The sequence below is a fragment of the Henckelia pumila genome, chromosome 2 (genome assembly GCF_033568475.1).
Source record: "Henckelia pumila isolate YLH828 chromosome 2, ASM3356847v2, whole genome shotgun sequence".
In the NCBI taxonomy this organism is placed as follows: domain Eukaryota; kingdom Viridiplantae; phylum Streptophyta; class Magnoliopsida; order Lamiales; family Gesneriaceae; genus Henckelia; species Henckelia pumila.
Window position 1 is genome coordinate 144309666 of NC_133121.1, and position 19849 is coordinate 144329514.

Sequence of the window (19849 nt, forward strand, 5' to 3'; positions counted from 1 at the left end):
TCTTGTTATAATTATGTCTCAATATGATAGCTCATCTCGAAGTTAAAATCTTAATCCCAATCCAATAACTCATCTTAAAATTGGAATTTGTTGTCTACCATCTATTATGTTATTTGATCACTAAATACGGTATATAACTTAACGATAATCACACCTTGTAAATTTGTTCGACACATTTATTTTAACAAAAAGTAATTTAGTTATTTATGTTTTTAATTAAAGATGAATTTCTTATAATAATACGAGACCTCGTCATAAATACCGAAAATAAGTAAGGTATGAACTTGCAACGCGATATATTTGAAATCACGCTTTTTCTCAAATATCTGAATCTGATCCTTCTCTCTCTCTTCTTCTCTCCTCTCTCTCTACAATTTTCTTCGTTACATTTCAAACTCGAAATTGTACTACCAAGACTAGAGTGGGCAGGCCTAGGGTTTATTGCAGGGAGAAGGAGGAAGAGAAATGGGGCAGCAATCGTTGATCTACAGCTTCGTAGCGCGTGGAACGGTGATCCTGGCGGAGTACACGGAGTTCACGGGGAATTTCACGGGAATCGCGGCGCAGTGCCTTCAGAAACTCCCTGCTACTAACAATAAGTTCACCTACAACTGCGATGGTCACACCTTCAATTATCTCGTCGAGGATGGATTCAGTGAGCTTCCGCGTGTCTGATCTGTTTGTCTTTTTTGTTTTCGAATGTTTATTGTTTGATTTTTTTGGTTCTTTCTTTGCTTGGTGTTTATGACTAATTGATTGTTTCGGTTAGTTTACTAATAATAGGTCGTGTATTCAATGTAAGTTTGGGTTCTGGAGCTCAAATCTTTGTTGAATTTAATGTCAAGATTTTTTCCAATTTGTTTCTTAAATCGGTGCTTTTAATTATGACTTTTTAATGTTTTAATCGTGTGGTTTTGTTTAAGTGGGTGACTTTTTTCCACCTTAATTTTGGATCTATTGATGAACTTTAGTTTAGGTTAAACAGGTTGCATGAGCAGGAAAGGGTTTTCAATAAGCGAAATGAACAGTTTTTTATTTATCTTACCAAATTATGATCACTTGTTCCGATTTTTTGGTTAGTAAACTGCGTCTTGTTGATCATCTTGATTGGGGGATCAGGTGTTTGATGGTTTAATCATTTAACAGTTACATCGTGACAAGTCGTGGATTTATCATTATCATGCATAGTACTTCGTAGTCCGTGGGTTAGAACTTTAGGTCTGAAGTTTTAGTTCGGTCCCTTGCTTGTGAGTTGTGATCTTTTTTATTCTATAAAAACTTTTGTAGCTACCTGGCTACCTCTTAGGTTGGAATCTTATCTGGTTGATTATGAGAGAATTCATATTTGACGATGAGTACATCACCAATCTACTGTTCCACGTTTTCCAGTTATGGTGGTATACTGGGACCTGTCGTCTGGGCTCGATGTACTGACCATTAATTGTATGACAGGTTACATGAAGCATAGAATAATGCAATGCGAGTCAGTAATATAATAATGTTGCATGCACATGCTAATGACTCTCCTACATACTAAATTATTTAGCTAATGAAGCAATAAGGCATGGTTGTCTCTCATTGATTTTGGCCTTTTTGCTTCCGGGAGATTATAAATCTGATCGTATGAGTTATAGAATTGAGAATATTTTTTTGCATTAGTTTGCAATTTGCATCAACTTATTGATGCTTTCGGTGAAACGGTGGAAATTTTTGATTGGTTCGATTAAGTTTTCATATAATAAATTTATCAAAAACTTTTTGGTATCTTTTACTTGGAACACTTGCTGATGTGTACTGTTCAATATGTGCATGTGTATGTGTATGCATCCTAGCTTGTTTGTGCGCACTCTTCACTTTTCTTGTTTATATTAACTTTGTTTTTGTGGACTAACAGTTTGTGGTTGTGAATAACAGCATATTGTGTTGTGGCTGTTGAGTCCATTGGGAGACAGATTCCTATTGCATTCTTAGAGAGAGTAAAGGAGGAATTTACCAAGAAATATAGTGGAGGGAAGGCTGCTACAGCTGTGGCCAACAGCCTTAATAGAGAGTTTGGGTAATAGTTTTTTTGCTGACTACTTTTCTTTCTCTTTCGTTATCATTTGATTCATTCTTTTGTCCACCAGTCTTTTTTCCCCTCCTTAATCCAATGATCACAACTTAGGCCCAAAATGAAGGAGCAAATGCAGTACTGTGTGGATCATCCAGAGGAGATCAGCAAGTTGGCAAAGGTGAAAGCTCAGGTTTCAGAAGTGAAAGGGGTGATGATGGAGAACATTGAAAAGGTGAAACATTTTCAACATACCTGATTAATTCTTCATCAGATAATCTGACATGATTCTGCGCCTCGATTAATTATGTGACTTAACATGAAGCTTTCTGTGTCCGCAGGTTCTTGACCGTGGAGAGAAAATTGAGCTTCTTGTTGATAAAACTGAGAATCTTCGCTCTCAGGTATGTAAAAAGCCATTTGCCATTAATTATTATCACTCTCTCGATCGTGGAAAATAGTATCCTGATCTGTGTGACAGGCACAAGATTTTAGAACCCAAGGAACCCAGATGAGGAGAAAGATGTGGCTGCAGAATATGAAGATAAAGCTGATTGTTCTGGGAATTATCATTGCGTTGATCCTCATTATAGTTTTGTCGGTTTGCGGTGGGTTCAAATGTCATTAGTATGTGTTTTAGAAGCTGATCATGCATGGCTGGTGGTGTCGCCTAGTTACTCGAATAGCTTGTTTTCTATTAAATTTTTTTTGGTGTTTTGCCCTTGTGGTATTATCTAAAATTCGTGAGACAATGTTTGTATAGTCTGTTCTTCAGATTCCTCAGAATATATTACTATACGTAGAGTCCGAAATTGTGCCCTGTGATAGATTGAGAAGTTCCCTTTTGTCTGTGGTGCTCGAGAGATCTTTCCATTCAGCATTTAATAACTGGGGACTGGATTCCCAGTCACACATTTTAGCACATTAGTCAACTTATTGCTTTACAAAATATTTTGTTGAATGGTATTATTTTGAATGTTTTAAACATAGAATCTTGTTTTTAAGGAGGAAAAAAGTAGGATTCTATTGTCTGAAGAGGATTTGTTGGAGTTTTTCTAGTCAAATAGAACTTTTTTGAAGTGGTTTATTAGGAGAATCTGTTTCAATTAAAACTCGTTTTTGTCATTCAAATACACAATGCAATTTTACCACCTGTACTCCGTCACTGTCAACTCCTCTGGCCCTGCCGCCCTCTCCTGGTACAATTTTTGGCCGCAACATCACCACCACCGTCCGATGCACGAATAACACAACATTATTACCACCCTCTCCTAGACCATACAAAATTCTCGTTCAAAATTCTGTCTATTTCTATTTACGGTTTTTACCAGCAAGAACATACGACAGCACCACCAGACAATTAATTACCAGTAGCAGCATTTCTATAAGAACTTCAAAAATTTGAACATCTAGGCAGAGACAAAGTGGTTTGGAATAACACAAATCTGCAGCATTGATCTTCCAATCTACTATGGACGCTAGTCTTCGGTGGAACATGGCTCATCAAGGGGCTGCTATGTCTACTACTTTGTCTGGGCAGAACCTCACTCCAAGATGGAGCAAACCACCAAACTCCTCCTTTAAATGTAATGTAGATGCTGCCATTTTCAATAACCCTCCTAGCTTAGGCTTTGGCATGGGTGCTTAGTTCTTGATTCTCTTGGACTTCTTGTGGCTGCTACCTATGAGAGTCTCCCAGGTACTTTGAGTACGATCTTGGCAGAAGCTTCAAGTATTCGGGAGGCACTTTGTTGGTTAAAGGATCTGAATTACCGAAATATCATAGTTGAAGCCGATGCATTTTTGGTTGTTGATTATCTCCCTACGGTTTCTTCTGCTTCTAGTTTGAGTTTTGATTTTAGAGGATTGTAGGTTCCTAGCTTTGGATCTACTTTTAGATCAGTGAATCAGACGACTCTTGTTTTAGCAAGGACAACTGGTTCTATATTTGGTTGTGAATGTCGGATTTCTTTTCCATCGTTCTATGTCAGATTGTGAATGTCGGATTTCTTGTCCGTCTGTTTTTATTTGTGATATAATATCTTCCGATATTTAGCAATAAATTTGATTTTAATATTTTTTAAAAAAGTACTTTTATGTAGATTTTTTTAATAATTTATAAAAAGCAATAAATTATATCTTTATGTAGGTTCAAATTTAAATTTATCATTAAATTCCTATGGTACCGTATCCATCTCCATAAACCATATATTATACAATGGAAACGAATGAGTTTATAAACGAAGTCCTACAGAATAAGCATATACCCTTTTCTCCAAATTGAAGTCCCAAACTCAATACAATACATATATACACACACGGACACACACACCCCATGACTTCATTTGGGCCAACTATTATTATTCAACATAATCTGCATTCCAAGAATTCTTGAATCTTGAAAGTTCAACCTCTATCCACTTACAATCTACACAAATTTTTCGATGAAATCAACGACGTTGCTGATCTCAAAACTGAGAGATCTCTTCGAAAATGGGCAGCCTCCTTGATCTAGCCGGCGCCCATTCGTTCATCATTCGGTCGAGAGCCTCGACGAAATCGTTTTCGAAATTCAATGCAGGAGAATTTGACAATGAAGGAAGAGAAGGCTGCTTTGATTCCAGTTCAAGCAGCAACTCTTCGGCTCTATTTCTTGATTTGAAATCATCGGATCCTGGAAGCTTGCCATGCAACACATCTTGAAGGAATAAATAGGCTTCTTCATATCGGGCCTGTTTGATAAGGCAATAGCCTAGGTTTAAGGCCTTGTTGGTGTCCGGGTCTATCATTTGGGCCTTGCGGTACACAACCTCGGCTGCAATGTAATTGGGTTTTTTCATGTAAGCCCATCCAAGATTTCCCTGTCACAATTGACAATTGAAGATCAATAAAAATAAATAGATTGAACAAAATACCAATTGAAATTACATTAGATTGTGTTTGGATTGAAGTACTTAGATTTGAGAAAGTAAATGATTGATTGAAATGATTTTATGTTGGGGATGTATTTGAAATCTACCTCCTAAAAAATGATTTGGGATTTGAAATCCATGATAAAGTGGTTTTGTCCAAACAAATTAAAAGATTTATAAATTACTATGAATTTGAAATCTTTGGTATCAATCAAATCCACCAATCCAAATGCAATGTGTATACATTAATTACCAGTAGTCTTGATGTTTCTTGTTTGATCGAAACCTGAATCTTCTTGCCATGAGAACGAGCACTTTTTGTGGGTTTCCCATTGAAAGCTTCTCCTAAGTATATTGATTTTAGCTTCCGCTTTAGCAGCACTATTTGCTCATCATATTTCCCGCATTTCTGCAAAATCATCATATTAACAAACGTACAAATCAAACATATATAACCATAAAAATAAATAATTATACATCATATCACCCCCAAAAAGGAAATAAATTACTTAGTTGAATATCACACATGCATCAATCATAATATATATCTAGCGAAGATATCTAAAATTGTCCCATGCATTTACTTATTTTAGCCAAAATTTAACTTTTATTTAGCTTTTGATCCTTTTTCATTACTAGAAAATGGAAGCCATACTAACACGACACATGAGACATACTGACACGTCGTGACAGAGCTTAGGGAGGAGTGGCGGGTGCCCCTCAGATTTTTATATAAAATGTTGTTATATAAATAAATAAATAAAAAATAATACTTTTGATTTTAAAGTAAATTTTTTTACAATCAACTTTCTTACAATATATGAAAATATTATTGATCATTACTATATATATATCAAATGCTGTTGCGCGAGTGTCGTCTGCCCAAATCAAGTTTGTTAATTAATGCCAAGTCAACCCAAAGTAATTACATTACAGAGAGTCGAATAGAATAATTAATTAAGAAAGATATATACCTTGTACAAGTCGATGAGCACATTGTCGAGTGATTCTTGGGCATTTTTGGGGCAGAAACCTCGAAAAGACTTGATGGCTTCGATAGCTTGTTCACTTCTGTCGAGTTGTTTCAAAACCACAGCCATGTCTTTGAGCGCACTGCAAACTCTATCCCCACTGTTGATTGCTTTCCAAAACCACACCACCGCTGACTCCGGATCTTTGTCAACTAGCTGCAACAATATATATATAATTCAACCAAACTATATAATTATAAGTACTATCAAAGAAACAAATTAAAGAAAACCCTATTCATTAATGTTTTTAAGAAATTATTATATATATTATAAGTGAACATTTATTTATGTGATGAAGTGGAGTGGAGTGGAGTAAAAATATCATTGGAAACAGACCTGAGCATGTTTGGCTCGGACATAGGGGCCATCACCAGAAGGAACCTTGTACACCACATGAAACAGATCCTTTTCTAATTTCTCCTGTAGTAAAGTACTACTAGTGTTCTTCGTCGCACAAATTTCCATTTTCTCTTTCGATTTGTTTCCCTGAATCTGCTGATTCCAAGAATCTTAGATGCAGATGGAGATGGAGAAATTCAATTGAGTCTATTGTATATAAAATGTACGGCGCCATAACACCAATTATTACGAAAATGGAAATGAACGTGGACGCTGGCCCGTCTAAATTCAGTCTATTGAACCTAAGTTTAGTGTATATAAATCTGGCCCAGTGCCACGTATCTTGGCTCGCACGTGGCAGTTTTTGGCCGGAGGGTAATTCAAGGTTAACTCAGTATATCTTTGTGTTTTTAAATTTTGAGTGCTCGTATCCTTAAAAAAAAAAATTATGGACAAGAGAATATATATTCAAAATTTAAAAACACGAGACAACAAAGATGTATGTGCTCAATAGTTGAAAATACACTACGTTAATATATCATTCTTTTTCAATTTTCATATAGTGTTTTAACAAGCTTGGAATTTCGTGGTAACCCAAAAATTTATGTAAGAATTAAGATGACTCGTACCAAAATAAATGATAGATTTATTTATTTTGAATAAAAATAAATTTATTTTGCTGCCGACTTCTAACCGCTGCGTAATTAAGAAAAATCATTTTTTAATGTGCTCAATCAATCTTTATTTATTTTACAAATGCTCAAATTTTTATTTCATAATTCTAATCAATGTAGTAATTTATTTATTAAAAAACTACTTCCTCCATCTCAAATACATAGTCCTACTTTTTTTTTTCACACAGATTAAGAAAAAATTATTGGGAAATTAAATTTTATACAAACTTCCTATTTTATCCATATTTAATGTATTAAAAAATGATTGCACAATTTTCAATGTGTAATTAATAAGGGTACATTAGTAAAGGAGTGTAAAAAAATATTACTAAATATGATATATGACTATGTATTTGAGATGAGACGAAATCCTCTGCTACACTTGGTGCTACAAACCGTGCTACACTTTGCTAAAAACAACCTCGTTTGCACAAATTATTAAAAATTAAATTCATTAAACAACATGGATGAACAAAATATAATTAATCATTGATAAAATGTTCGATTCACCTATTTTTTCAATTAAAATAGGCAATAAATTGTGTTCCAAGCACGATAAATGAGTAAAAAAATTTATTGATGATTTTTTTAATTGAAAAAATAGGTGAATCGAAAATTTTATCAATGATTAATTATATTTTGTTCATTTATATTGTTTAATGAATTTAATTTTTAATAATTTGTTCAAACGGAGTTGTTTTTAGCAAAGTGTAGCACGGTTTGTAGCATCAAGTGTAGCAGATGATTTCGTCCCATTTGAGATAAACAAAAAAGGAAACGTGAACTATATAATTGAGACGGAGGAAGTATTAAAGAAAATGAAATATTTAGAAAGGGCCTTTGGCTTTAATTACGGGTGAGGAATTATATGTAGCATTTATTATATTATATTATTATTTTCCACCTTATGATATATGCTTGCCTGCATATAATAGTCATTAATTAATACATGAAAAAGTGAATAGTACTTATAAAAATGTTTATTTAAAATTTCTTGTTACTATGTTGTAATTTTAAATTTCCTACAATGTCTTTCTATTTGCCGGAATATAAACAACATGAAAGCATAGAAATCTTCTTGTTGAAGGTAATAGATTCATAGTTTTCCTTCCAACGTGGCTGTCTTCCACCAAACTAATTGATTTCATGTATCTAATCGCAATTAAATCACAAGTTGTAAAATATCTTATAATTACAAATTAGAGAAATTTATAATTCTAGAGACTAATTAAAACCCCCTTCCGTCCCACGTATTCTTGGCTCCGTTGCTGACATGAATTTTACTCACTAAGGTAGTATTTTGTAGAAGTTTTAAGAAGCACGTCTCAATTGTTTCTGAACAAAATTTTGAACACTACTTAAATAATGTACATTAGGATTTTTTTCTTGGTGCAAATGTCAAGATACATGTTTTTTTCTCCGATATTTTATATTATATTATATGCTTTATTTTTTTTATAACATAATAATCTACTGTTATTATTGTTCAATGAACATTGAGTAAATTCTCGAGCTAACGTAATAGTTTACAAATCACACTAGTAAGATAAATCGCAATGGATAAGTATTATATGACAAACTCTGAAAAATTATATGATTTTTTTTAATGATATATACTTTGGTTTTGAGCACTTTTTCACATGTCTATACCACTTATTAATGATCTTTTTGGTAAATACATTTTGACTTTTCCCAAATAATCTCCCACTCCTATAAGTTTTAGTTAAAGGGAGATTAATAAAGATATTTGACTCCCTCACTGTATGCACATATATAGAAGCAAATAGTCACATTCAGAGATTCAGCATCAAACGGTTGAACCTGGACTTAAATCCCAACAAATACAATTTTATCCCAACATTTGTCCTGACCTCTCTATAAAATCGTATTCTCGTGAGAAATAACGAATCTAGACGTGATCATTGAACTTATTGGTGGGATAATAGAATGGATGCAAATGCAATCCCCACCGTGAATGGATAAGGGGCAGAGAAAGAGAAGAAAAATAATAATTTTAATCAACAAATGATATTGTATTTGGATGAGACAAATCAATTCAGAAGTTTGGTCATTAAAATTGTAACCGAGCCTAAAAAGTACACACTCACTCAACCAAACATCAAGTAATTAATTAATTACTCAGAAGTATTTTCTCTTCAAAATTAAACGCAATATAAAATCTGCTATAAAATGAAAGAATATATATTTTCCTAGAATTATAACTACAGGTGTAACTAGATGTCCAGGGGAAAAAGGACTTTGCCCAAGAAAACAAACAATTCTCAAAATGGTTGATTCTGGCTCATTATAACACCACATTGTCTGAACCAAGCTTGCTCACAGACAAACAAACACACATCTCAGCTGCTAATATTTTATGTAAAGAAGAAGCCACACTTTTACGAAATGCAAAACAAGCTTTCAACATAGCACCAACTGAAGCATTTGTCTTGAGCAAAACAGAAAACCAACATCCCAACTATGCTTGGTTGCCACCACCCCTCGGGCGGCCGCCCATCCTTCCATGGCCCCGACCATATCCTCGTCCACCAAACCCACCTCTTCCTCTTCCATATCCAGCACCTGTCAATATATTGATAAGCTCGAGATGAAGCCCATATGCCAAAAAAAAGGGTAAAATTTACAAATAAGAGAATCTGAGTGCATATGACCAAGACAAACAGGAAGAATGAAAAAACTCATCAATTTCAGAACATCAGAACCATAGATTAATATACTGACCCTGATAACCCCATCCACCACGTCCACCACCTCGACCCCAGTTCGAATATCCACCATTATCTGTCAAAAAGAACGTACAGGTATTTTGCATGACAAACACCAAGGATAATTCGGTTGCTCAAATCATAAGATATAGTGATTATTTGAAGTAAATACCTTGGTAGTTTGTGTATCCACCTCTGTTCCACCCCCGACCCCGACCCCGACCCCACCCCCGACCACGACCTCTTCCTCGTTCATAAGTATCTAAAACATAAAAAAGCACCGATGGTTTAAGATGCCAATGGATACATCAAACAAGTCAATTTCCAGTTACTTTTCTACCTCTGTTACTCATGTTGTACACCATGTGCGCTTGTTGTCTTGGAGGTTGTTGCTGTGGCTGATAACTGTTCTGCTGTCTATATTGATCCACGTGAGATGGAGCTTGATACCTAAATAAAACATAATCTAGAGAATGTTACTTCGCATCAAGAAACAAACATCTGCAGAAAGTATTCAGATGCTAGTACCCACCAATGGGGAAAATTATACTTGTTTCTGCATGCTGCTTAGAAAACCAAAATAATAGCTTTCATAATGATAATAATAAAATAAAATAAAAAATTGGAGAGCGCAAGAAAATTGTTTGCACATTAAGATAGCGAAAAGAAAAACGAATACTCGGCAAAAGAATAAATCACATCAACTTTTTTCCATCATGTAGAAATATTGACACACCATCATGTATGCGGTATGCCCTTCCTACCGCAATAGATGTTTTACAAAGACAAACGGAGAAGAACAATTACCCAGGAGAATTCTTGTTAAGCTCCCTCAAAGACAGGGTGATTGAAATCATGGAGACATGGCGGGTCTGCTCCACACTGTACTAGACATTAAATGATATTAGAGACAAAGAAGCCCAATCTCTATACACGTACGGTGGTATAAGATGTATCCGATATAGCATAATAACCGGCGAGTGTATAATAGCAGATTACAACCACAAGGAGAAAACGATAAACTTACATCTGAAGGCCTTCTTCAATGGGTTCAAAAGTGTCTGTTATGCTCACTGAACTGATGGCAGTGTCCTGATGTAATCGAGGAATCCTTCTCTATTTCCAAAGAAACACAACAAATTTTTAGCATTGCATTGAAAACAGAAGGGGGGAAAAGAAAGTAACGTGAAAACAGAATCTGCATAACAAACCTTAATGATCTCTGCAATAGCTACTGTCTTGCTAATAGCTTGACCCATTGCTTTCAAGACGATCTCTTTCACTCGTCTCTCCTGAGAAATAGATTAAAAATAGAATCACATTAGCAGTACGATATTAGGCAATTGCAGACATTTCCAGAGGTCCACAGTAGTCAGAGTTAAACTAGGCACATAAAGAGTAACTATTGTTTTTTCCCATTGCAATCAAATGACTTGAGAAGGCATACACCCTTTCCTCTATCCACGTAACATAACCAACCTATAGCATATCCGAAAACAAAAATATCTACACACAAAAAGCAGTAAGACTATGTTTGGTTTTGTCTTCCGGAAACATCTTCCACCTTTAAAGGGGGGAAAAGAAAATTATAATTTTCGTTTTCATTTTAAACTCATTTTTCCTAAACATCTCCTGATATAATAATTACTATTAATTATTTTCATCTTTCCCGAAAAACTCTAGAGTCAATACCATATATCATAACACAATGTCATATCTATCTATTAATACATGTATGCGTTACACATAAATAAAGTACATGTGAAACACATTAATCCAAATAACCTACTATATACCACATTCCTCTCCTGGAACCGGGAGTAGCACAAATTAATCCACTCGGGGCCAATGCAGCGAAAGAAAATGAAGAACATGCCATGGAATAATTAACAAAAGCATCCAGACACATAATCAGAAACCACATCTTAGATTTCTTTAAAATAAAAAAAACAATTATTCCAAAAAATAAACAAAACCTCAAATCGCGGCTACGCAATGCATAACAAGAAACATGACATGAATACAATAGTAGCACTAACACAGAAGATGAGCTTCAAGAGAAAACAGAAGGGGAAACAAGTACCAGAAGAAGGGTGGTAGCGTAGGTGATATAATTACGAACCAAACCCTGAGAAGTGATTCGGATCTCATTCTCGTTAACAGGAGATTCAGGCTTCGGCTTCTCCACCTTGTGGTACCGATCCATTGCAGTTTTAGTGGAAACAGAAACCCTAAAAACCCTAGAGATATGGAGAATATATCACTTTTTTACTATTATATTTGATGTGTTTCAAGGAAGGAAGTGTGTTTGGGAGAGTGGAGAACCAGTGTGTAGTGAAGACTGATTGTGCGGATGGAAAAACCCTGAAGTGTTCATCAATTCCCTCTTAAATCGTTGTTTGGGCTTCATTTGACCGACCTCTCTGCTGGGCCGTTTAGAGTACTTTCGAGCCCAAACGTTTCTTGGGCTTTTATGACTTTATTTTCATGTTTATGAGTAAGATCAACGAAGCTTTTCTATTTGTGTGTTATTTTGGATAGGAAAAATATCGTGATTTTTTTTTTAAAAAATAAATTATTTAAAGTAATCCATGATTTTAAAATTTATATTTATTTCTCATAACATATACTATTTTAGAATAATAATTATGGATCATAAATTAAGTTAAATCATTGTGTATCGGTATAAAAATATACTCCATCTATTATTTTAGATATGCTGAAATGCTTATTTCTTCACATTTACAATTATTGTATAAAAGCTAAGGTTTTGAAACATTTCTTATTACACTATTCTAATAGAAGGTTTTTATTTATTTTTTATTTTGTTTAAGAGCATGCAATATATAATTTTAGGTTACTTTTGGATTAATGCATTTCATATTTATAGATTTCAAATTAATTTTGTTGTTTAGAAAAATAATATCATAAATTAAAATACATCACTTACATGCTTATATAGTGTTTCATGTTAATTAAAAATCAGGGTGGATTTCAAGTTTACTTAATAACAGTGTCATTTGAAATACATTCTACTTTGTATTACAATGCGTAAATAAGTAATGTTAGAATTTAAGATTTGATATATTGTTTCATGGTAAACAATATAACTATAATTGACAAATTCATCTCCAATGCAACCTTAGTGATTTCTTGAATGTTCATATAAATGTAATTACCGCATCATACCATTAATCACTGCAGGGTTAAAGATGACCCCTAGCCTTGATTAGTACACCATTGTGGCATAACACAATCAAATTCAAGAATTTTCTGTCATGTTAATTTTCGACCTTAAATATCACAGACATCACTCTCATACATTTGGCTCGTATTTGGTTCGTCCGACTTTTGACATTCTTGACTGCAATCTTCACAACTCCAGCACCACAACTGTCAAAATTATAATATAACCAAACATGAGACAGCGTTTGACTTTTGGGGTGTATACGAATAACATAATGATTTATAACTCTGATCGATTCTAAAACTTGAGGCAAATGCGGGATGAAACAGAGACGTGATTTGGTGCCTAAGTAAATAAAATGTACAAGTCTGTGTGTGTGAGATTATCTTACATTCTGAATCTGTGGTGATCCAGTTTCCTGTTCTTGCAACACAGTGGTCTCTAACATGGAAAGGAGTAGAGTTCACAGAGGCCACAGAGACGGCGAAATACGCGGACGAAATGGTGGAGCAGCTCTCCTCTTCCCACCTAAAGCTGATTTTGGGAGACTCATTAATGCCGAGTTTATCATCATCTGCTACTGCTTTTGAAGCTGATTTACTCCTAAAATGCATCACCTGAGGAGGAAAAATAAAATTTCATACGAACATTTAATACTAAAATTAAAGGGTGAGTGTTGCTGTGTATACATTACCTTTCTACCAATGTATTTTCCTCCTTTATCAGACTTGGCTGCTGCTGCTGCTGCCCATCTCAGCAACTCCTTCATCCTCGAAACGGCCTTCGTTTTATCGCCCTTTGTCTTTTCTTTCACGTCTAAACTGGTGAATAGATCCATCTCGTTTGCTAACGATGACTGTTGAGTCGTATCAGTAATAGGTAACACCTTGTTTCCTGCATGAATTGCAGTATCCGCGGCTTCGTGTGTGATGCCTAATCCTTGAATGATGTCTTCTCCTTTTGTCGTCATCGATTGGATAGAATTCATTGTAGAGCCAACGCGAGCTAGATTGTAACAGAATTATGTATTTTGCCCGAGCAAAAATAGAAAAGATTCAAGTTCTTGCAGCACAATCTGCACACTTCACTGGGAATCACAGCGGAATCCACACGCTTCACTGTTTGATCTTCCAAGAAACAAGAACTTCAAATTCAGGACACGATCAAGAAACACATAGACCAGATGGGGTTTTAATCAAAGGGGTGGCTACACCTATACCATCTTATTACTTTAAGCACATTGGTAATGGAACCAGAACTTGCCACTTGTTCTTGATCGATCTGCCTATCGAAGAATCTGTCACATTATAAACTGAAAGCAAAGGAGGGACGGGACCACTCTAGTTTCATGTGAAATGATTGATTTGATATTGGATGAAATTACATGGCTAGCTCACCTGCATGTTACTATTGTGTGTGTGTATTCCAACAGAAGGGAATATGTGTGACAATTTCTTGGTCAAATGGACAACCCACCCAGCCCACAATATGTTAATACTGTCTTTGTTCACCTAAGATTCTTAATTCTCGGCAATTTGTTTTGTTGAATTTAGGAATATTTGCATGTGGATAGATAGTGAGACTGAATCTACAAAATCGTAAGACAACAAAGCAAATTATCTGGACCTGGACGTGAAAATTTACATAAAAAGTAATAGTTTTAATCATAATTTATAACTTGTTTAGTTTTTAATTCCATATTGAATGTAGAATATGTGTGTTTTGGATTTTAATCACACAAGCACACACAGAGACAAATATGTTTGAAGAACTAAGTTCACATTTATCTATTTTGGTTCTATACATTTATTGGGTCCATCAATTTAATGTGTTTTACTTGTGGATCAAACAAAGTCAAAGCCGATACTTTGAATCAAGTGAATGCTTGAGAAATCCAAAGCTAAACAGTAAATCGATAAACTTACAATAACGTTGCTAATCATAGAGTTGTTTGTTTTGTTTTGACAAGCCAAAACTCCAATGTGTTCACTCATTCAACTCAGTTTGAACAAGTAAGAATAGCCATTTGTAGACACTACAGTGTAGTACATGGTTACATTGCATCTTTAGATAAGAAATTGTTTGCGCTGGCCACTCGTGCATTACACAAGTCGTCTGCACAATCCCCGCGCTCAAGAACAGCAGCTGCACCCATGCCCGAGCCTGCAAATACAAGATACGTAGAGAATGTTTATTTTCAAGGATATCATACGGTACCAGCATAGAGCAAGTAGATATACCGATGCACATAGATATGACACCAAAACGACAGTCTCTTCCACGACGTTTCATCTCATTAAGTAGTGTAGCAACACAACGGGCTCCTATATTAATGTTCAAAAAATGAGCTTAATGACATGTGAACGCGAGTTTCATGCATAATAATCCAAGGGTAAGGGACTGTGAGTCATTTACCTGTAGCTCCCAAGGGATGCCCGAGAGCCATTGCTCCTCCATTCACATTCACTTTTTCAGGATCAAGGTCCAATTTCTTGCAGCAATATACATACTGAGAAGCAAAGGCCTGAAAATAGTATACCAGCGTTTGGATGTTTCAACGATTGGTTTATACAAGTTTAACATTCATGATATTGTTACTCAGCAACTAAATCACCTCGTTAATTTCAAACAAGTCAATGTCTTTAAGATTGAGATTAGCTGATTTAACTGCAGCTGGAATGGCAACAGCGGGACCGATACCCATAACACGGGGATCCACCCCCACCGCAGCAAAACTCCTGCATGTGTTTCATACAAAAGATGACTAAGATTGTGTGATATCCTCGTCTCACAGTAGTTGGTAGAAACGGTTTGATTAGGTTTATTAAGACTACAAATTGATTCTTCCAGCAATTTGGATAATTATTTTTGTAATGCTAAAGTATCCATCAAGCATGCTAGTAGATCCGATTTTGTAGTCTCACCTTTGTGTGGGCCCGGGCCGTGATAGAATGTTGTTATATGCCTCTATCACATCGGATTGTAAACGGAGTTTACAATCGTTAGTAAGATTTAAAATTAACTGATTTATCTGGCAATTTGGGTTAGTCATTTACATATAGGATGACGTGAATAATTATAACTACGGTCTACTTCTTGCTGTCTCGCTTGCAAGAACCCAAGCGGCTGGGCATAATAGATTGAGTAACCAATGTTTCTGGATAGGCGTTTCTCATAAATGTTACTATTTTGAACCGATGTCTCTCTCAGAATAAAAAATGGCTCAATGTAAAATGAGAACTAGAACTTTAAATCTCAACACTTCTTCACAACATGCAAGCATGCACATTTTGAGAATGTTCTCTTTACCTGAATACGCCAAGAATTTGAAGTCCCTTTTGCACAGCTACACTTCTTTTCATGAGAAGAACAGCTGCAGCACCATCACTTATTTGGCTCGCATTACCTAAATAAATGAAAGTCTCACACATAAGTCCCTAAATAATTGGAGTCCTTGTCCATCAGAGTATTTTACATGATGCTATTGTTTTGTATCCTACCGGCAGTTGTCGATCCATTCTTCTTGAATGCAGGCTTCAACTTTGCCAGATCATCCATATTGGTGTTAGGGCGAATACCATCATCTATTAAGATCGTAACAGGCTTCGCCTCACCACTTTTGGGATCCACAATCTTCAGATAGTGTTAATATAAGAACCATAACAAGATTCAGCCGCAATAATAGACATGAAGTTGTTTGATATCTAAAAAAGGTATATTCCTTACCTTCGTGAAAACAGGAATTATTTCATCTTTAAATTTTCCTGATGCACTTGCCGCAGCTGCACGTCGATGTGAGATAACCTATTGATACATTTCCAAGAAAAAATTATTTTCCTCAAATTCCATATCAGGGCAAACAAATGTAATCAACAAAGAAAACAACTCACAGCAGCATGATCTTGTTCTTCCCGTGTAATTCCATAGCCTTCTGCAACATTTTCCGAAGTAATACCCATTGGAAGAAGACAATCACGAGCCTGGGCGAAACTCTCCACCTGTTAAGAACATGCCCATGTCAAAATTGTCACCATGCGTTTAACATTGTTGGTTGACAGTGAAAGAGATTTCAAAATTATCGTACTTTTGGGTTGACTGTCTCCAGTTTGTCCACACGGTCAACAGTCATGGACTCCAATCCCGCCGCAACACCTTTGTGACATTATAATACTCAAGGGCAGGGGCTAAAAATTTATAATCAAAATACGTTGCTAAATTCACACATACCAATATCATAATATCCGGCTTTTATGAAGGCAGCAACATCAGCCACAGCCTGGAGACCAGAGGAACATTGTCTATTCACTGTTCTGATAGGTACAGTATCTAGAGAGTGGAGAGTTAGAATTGGTAAGGAACAAGCTCACAAAACCAGAACGTGTGAACGAAAAAAGAATAAAGACATCCAAATGTTTAAATAACAAAGAAACTAGTGAGAATATCTACCAGGAAAACCGGCATATAACGCAGCCATCCGGCACTCAATACCTCTCAGTGAACCTGGGGCAAGAACTGTGCCTACAACTATATCTCCAACCTCAGCAGGATTTAGTTTTGTTTTCTCCATCAAAGCCTGAAATTGGGTAATGATACCATAAAAAATAAGCAAAGATCACCAAAATAATTCAAAGTAACTTGCATTGCTGGAAATAGAATCAAAATGAGTAGAATTGAACATGAAAGCATTAGTAACAAGTGTGAGCCCTACTTGCAAAAACTCTACATTCTAGGTCCAGTTTAAGAATACTAGATTCTGCAAAGAAAAAACAATTTTTTTTTCTAGATTTGCTGTTCTGTTGGGGCTGAAAAACTAACCTTTAGTACGGAGGCGAGTAGATCATCTGGAAGGGTATCCTTGAATCCCCCTCGTTTAGATTTGCAAATGGCGGTTCGATAAGCTCTGCAAGGCACATACATAATTGTACAATTCAATTGTATTGTGTGCAAAACGGAAAATGAGTGCTTAAGGTCACTCACGCCACAATGACTATGTCATCTCCAAAAGCAGCACTGTCCCCAGACAAGCAAATCGAACGCTATCAACAAAATCAATAAGCAATCAATAAATGACAAGCATGACAACATGAGCAAATTATCAATATGAAAAGCCTATAAAAAAAAGCTTTTTGATAAGATATCTAAAAAGTAAACAATCTTGGGAGCCTCATCATGGGCAAGTATTTATGCTGGTTTGGCAAAATGCTATCTAAAATTGAGAAACCAACAAGACGAAGTCAAAGAGTTGACTCATAGATTTCTTATTTCAATGCCTCCCGTATCTTCTTCATGCATGCTGGTGAAAGATAAGCTGGACAAGAATAAAAAAGTTGGAGATCCAGACTGAGAAAACAAAAAACAAAAAATTATTTTGGCCAAGATACCGAGGTGGATTACTGAATTATGTCTCAACCAAATTTGGGCAAGAAAAAGAATCCATCACAAAGGAAGCAGAGGAATTTGATTAGTCACCGCCAATTCTTGGCTTTACAGTGTAAGAAAACATTCATAGCCAGTTAGAATTTAAGATTTTTCTTGAAGATGCTACATGGCTAGCAAGCATAGATTTCCGAACATCAACGAAATCACGAGTGCTAATGAAATGAAAATAAAAGAAAAACACTCACGTATAGAGAAGAATCAGGGGACTGATGAGAAAAAGAAGTGGCTGTGGGTCGCAGGTGATCCAGCAAAACCCTCTGTCTGTTCACAGCTTTCTCCATTTCCGACCTGCTGTAAATGTAATCAAACCAAACTTGAACGAGGATTTAAAGGGAATGTGGAGAAACTTTTCAGTGATTCCAAGAGAGCAATACCAAGAAATTTACTTGAGGAAATTTAAAGGAAATCAAATTGAAGAATTGTGCTTCGCGTTTGGCCGGTGAAAGTGGGCAATGATTGCTGCGAAATTTCCATCATCACATTTTCACAAGTGCAAGTGTTCCATCGTGGGGACAGTCACTCCTTTGAGGCCGAATGAGATGGAAAACGCAAATTTGGTTTTTTTTCCCCAAATTTGTCAACACATTACACACACATACGAGCAAGATCATAAATGGATATCAAAATTTAGAAAATTTTGACTTTGGGCTCTACGATTTTCTTACATATTTGTTCTGTTAGTTGGAAAAATGGTATTTTGGTCATTTTTTTTTTATATTATTATTATAGGTTTTATTTTATTTTTCTACAAAATGGTTTTCGAGCGTAAAATATAGAGTATAGATTAAACAAATGTTAATAATTGATCATGTTAGATTTTCATGTTTTTTATGTCAAAAATAATCAAATTGTATACTTTATATATATTACTTATTAGCCATCGGATGTACGTGTACCCATTACGCGTAACCATTTCAATCTTTTGTGTAAACACAAGGAATAACATGTAAGTGAAAGTAAAAATAATTTGCATGAAAAATGTAGTTTAGAGATTGCATATAAATTAAAACTTAAAAAAATGAAAGGCTAAATAAAAATCATCAAGATTTAAAGTTTAAATTAGTTAAATATGAATGAGTTTTATGAGTTATGGGTCCTTAAAAAATAAGTAAACATTTGATTACATTGGATTATTAATATAATCTTATACTTACCATAACAAGTAAACACAGCCTAAGTAAATAAAAATACAGCTACACAACATATATTTGTAAACATAAATAAATGATTTGATGGATAAATTACATATAACATCTCTCGTAAAATCTCAAAAATGTTAAAATGTTACTAACATCTGTTAAAAATAAATAGGTGTTTGATCCTTTATTTTTTTAAAAAAAAAATACTCATAGATTTCCTATAAAGTATTAATGGGATTACATTCCGTTTGTGTACATATTTTTTGCATATAATTCAGAATCAAATCAGTAAAAATGATATAAATCACATTATTATCTTTTTTATTTTTTAGTCAAGATGTAATATTTTAAT

At 35.0% G+C, this 19849-nt stretch overlaps 5 protein-coding genes across 8 annotated transcripts; 1 reads left to right on the plus strand and 4 right to left on the minus strand.

Annotated features, from left to right (window-relative positions):
* The first annotated feature begins 292 nt into the window (after window positions 1-292).
* LOC140878922 (vesicle-associated membrane protein 721-like) lies at window positions 293-2895 on the plus strand. The gene is made up of 5 exons (XM_073282545.1): window positions 293-655; window positions 1915-2056; window positions 2165-2285; window positions 2392-2454; window positions 2532-2895. The coding sequence occupies exons 1-5, from the start codon at window positions 466-468 to the stop codon at window positions 2676-2678; spliced, it is 663 nt and encodes a 220-aa protein (XP_073138646.1). The 5' UTR covers window positions 293-465; the 3' UTR covers window positions 2679-2895.
* Window positions 2896-4422: 1527 nt separating this feature from the next.
* On the minus strand, window positions 4423-6493 carry LOC140884960 (protein SULFUR DEFICIENCY-INDUCED 1-like). The gene is made up of 4 exons (XM_073291870.1): window positions 6330-6493; window positions 5937-6149; window positions 5216-5371; window positions 4423-4911 (listed from the first exon to the last, which is right to left on the minus strand). The coding sequence occupies exons 1-4, from the start codon at window positions 6456-6458 to the stop codon at window positions 4519-4521; spliced, it is 891 nt and encodes a 296-aa protein (XP_073147971.1). The 5' UTR covers window positions 6459-6493; the 3' UTR covers window positions 4423-4518.
* A 2792-nt stretch (window positions 6494-9285) lies between these two features.
* Window positions 9286-12071, minus strand: LOC140884620 (uncharacterized). The gene is made up of 8 exons (XM_073291422.1): window positions 11816-12071; window positions 10944-11024; window positions 10760-10848; window positions 10540-10614; window positions 10073-10182; window positions 9905-9994; window positions 9749-9808; window positions 9286-9589 (listed from the first exon to the last, which is right to left on the minus strand). Exons 1-8 carry the CDS (start codon window positions 11936-11938, stop codon window positions 9486-9488), a joined length of 732 nt encoding a protein of 243 aa, XP_073147523.1. The 5' UTR covers window positions 11939-12071; the 3' UTR covers window positions 9286-9485.
* A 658-nt stretch (window positions 12072-12729) lies between these two features.
* Window positions 12730-14960, minus strand: LOC140880262 (uncharacterized). Its single transcript, XM_073284558.1, has 4 exons — window positions 14845-14960; window positions 13614-14046; window positions 13311-13536; window positions 12730-13125 (listed from the first exon to the last, which is right to left on the minus strand). Exons 2-4 carry the CDS (start codon window positions 13905-13907, stop codon window positions 13106-13108), a joined length of 540 nt encoding a protein of 179 aa, XP_073140659.1. The 5' UTR covers window positions 13908-14046; window positions 14845-14960; the 3' UTR covers window positions 12730-13105.
* LOC140880261 (3-ketoacyl CoA thiolase 1, peroxisomal-like) lies at window positions 14821-18890 on the minus strand. Of its 4 annotated transcripts, none has more exons than XM_073284553.1 (15): window positions 18733-18890; window positions 18544-18649; window positions 17897-17955; window positions 17735-17819; window positions 17366-17492; window positions 17147-17245; window positions 17004-17071; window positions 16810-16917; window positions 16646-16723; window positions 16420-16552; window positions 16229-16325; window positions 15534-15657; window positions 15335-15443; window positions 15160-15243; window positions 14821-15082 (listed from the first exon to the last, which is right to left on the minus strand). In XM_073284553.1, the coding sequence occupies exons 2-15, from the start codon at window positions 18637-18639 to the stop codon at window positions 14973-14975; spliced, it is 1377 nt and encodes a 458-aa protein (XP_073140654.1). In that variant the 5' UTR covers window positions 18640-18649; window positions 18733-18890; the 3' UTR covers window positions 14821-14972. The 4 variants fall into 4 exon arrangements, with proteins under 4 accessions (XP_073140654.1, XP_073140655.1, XP_073140658.1 ...); XM_073284554.1 differs by having other exon boundaries at window positions 18544-18646; window positions 18733-18889; XM_073284557.1 differs by having other exon boundaries at window positions 18544-18646; window positions 18745-18888.
* Between the last annotated feature and the right edge of the window lie 959 nt (window positions 18891-19849).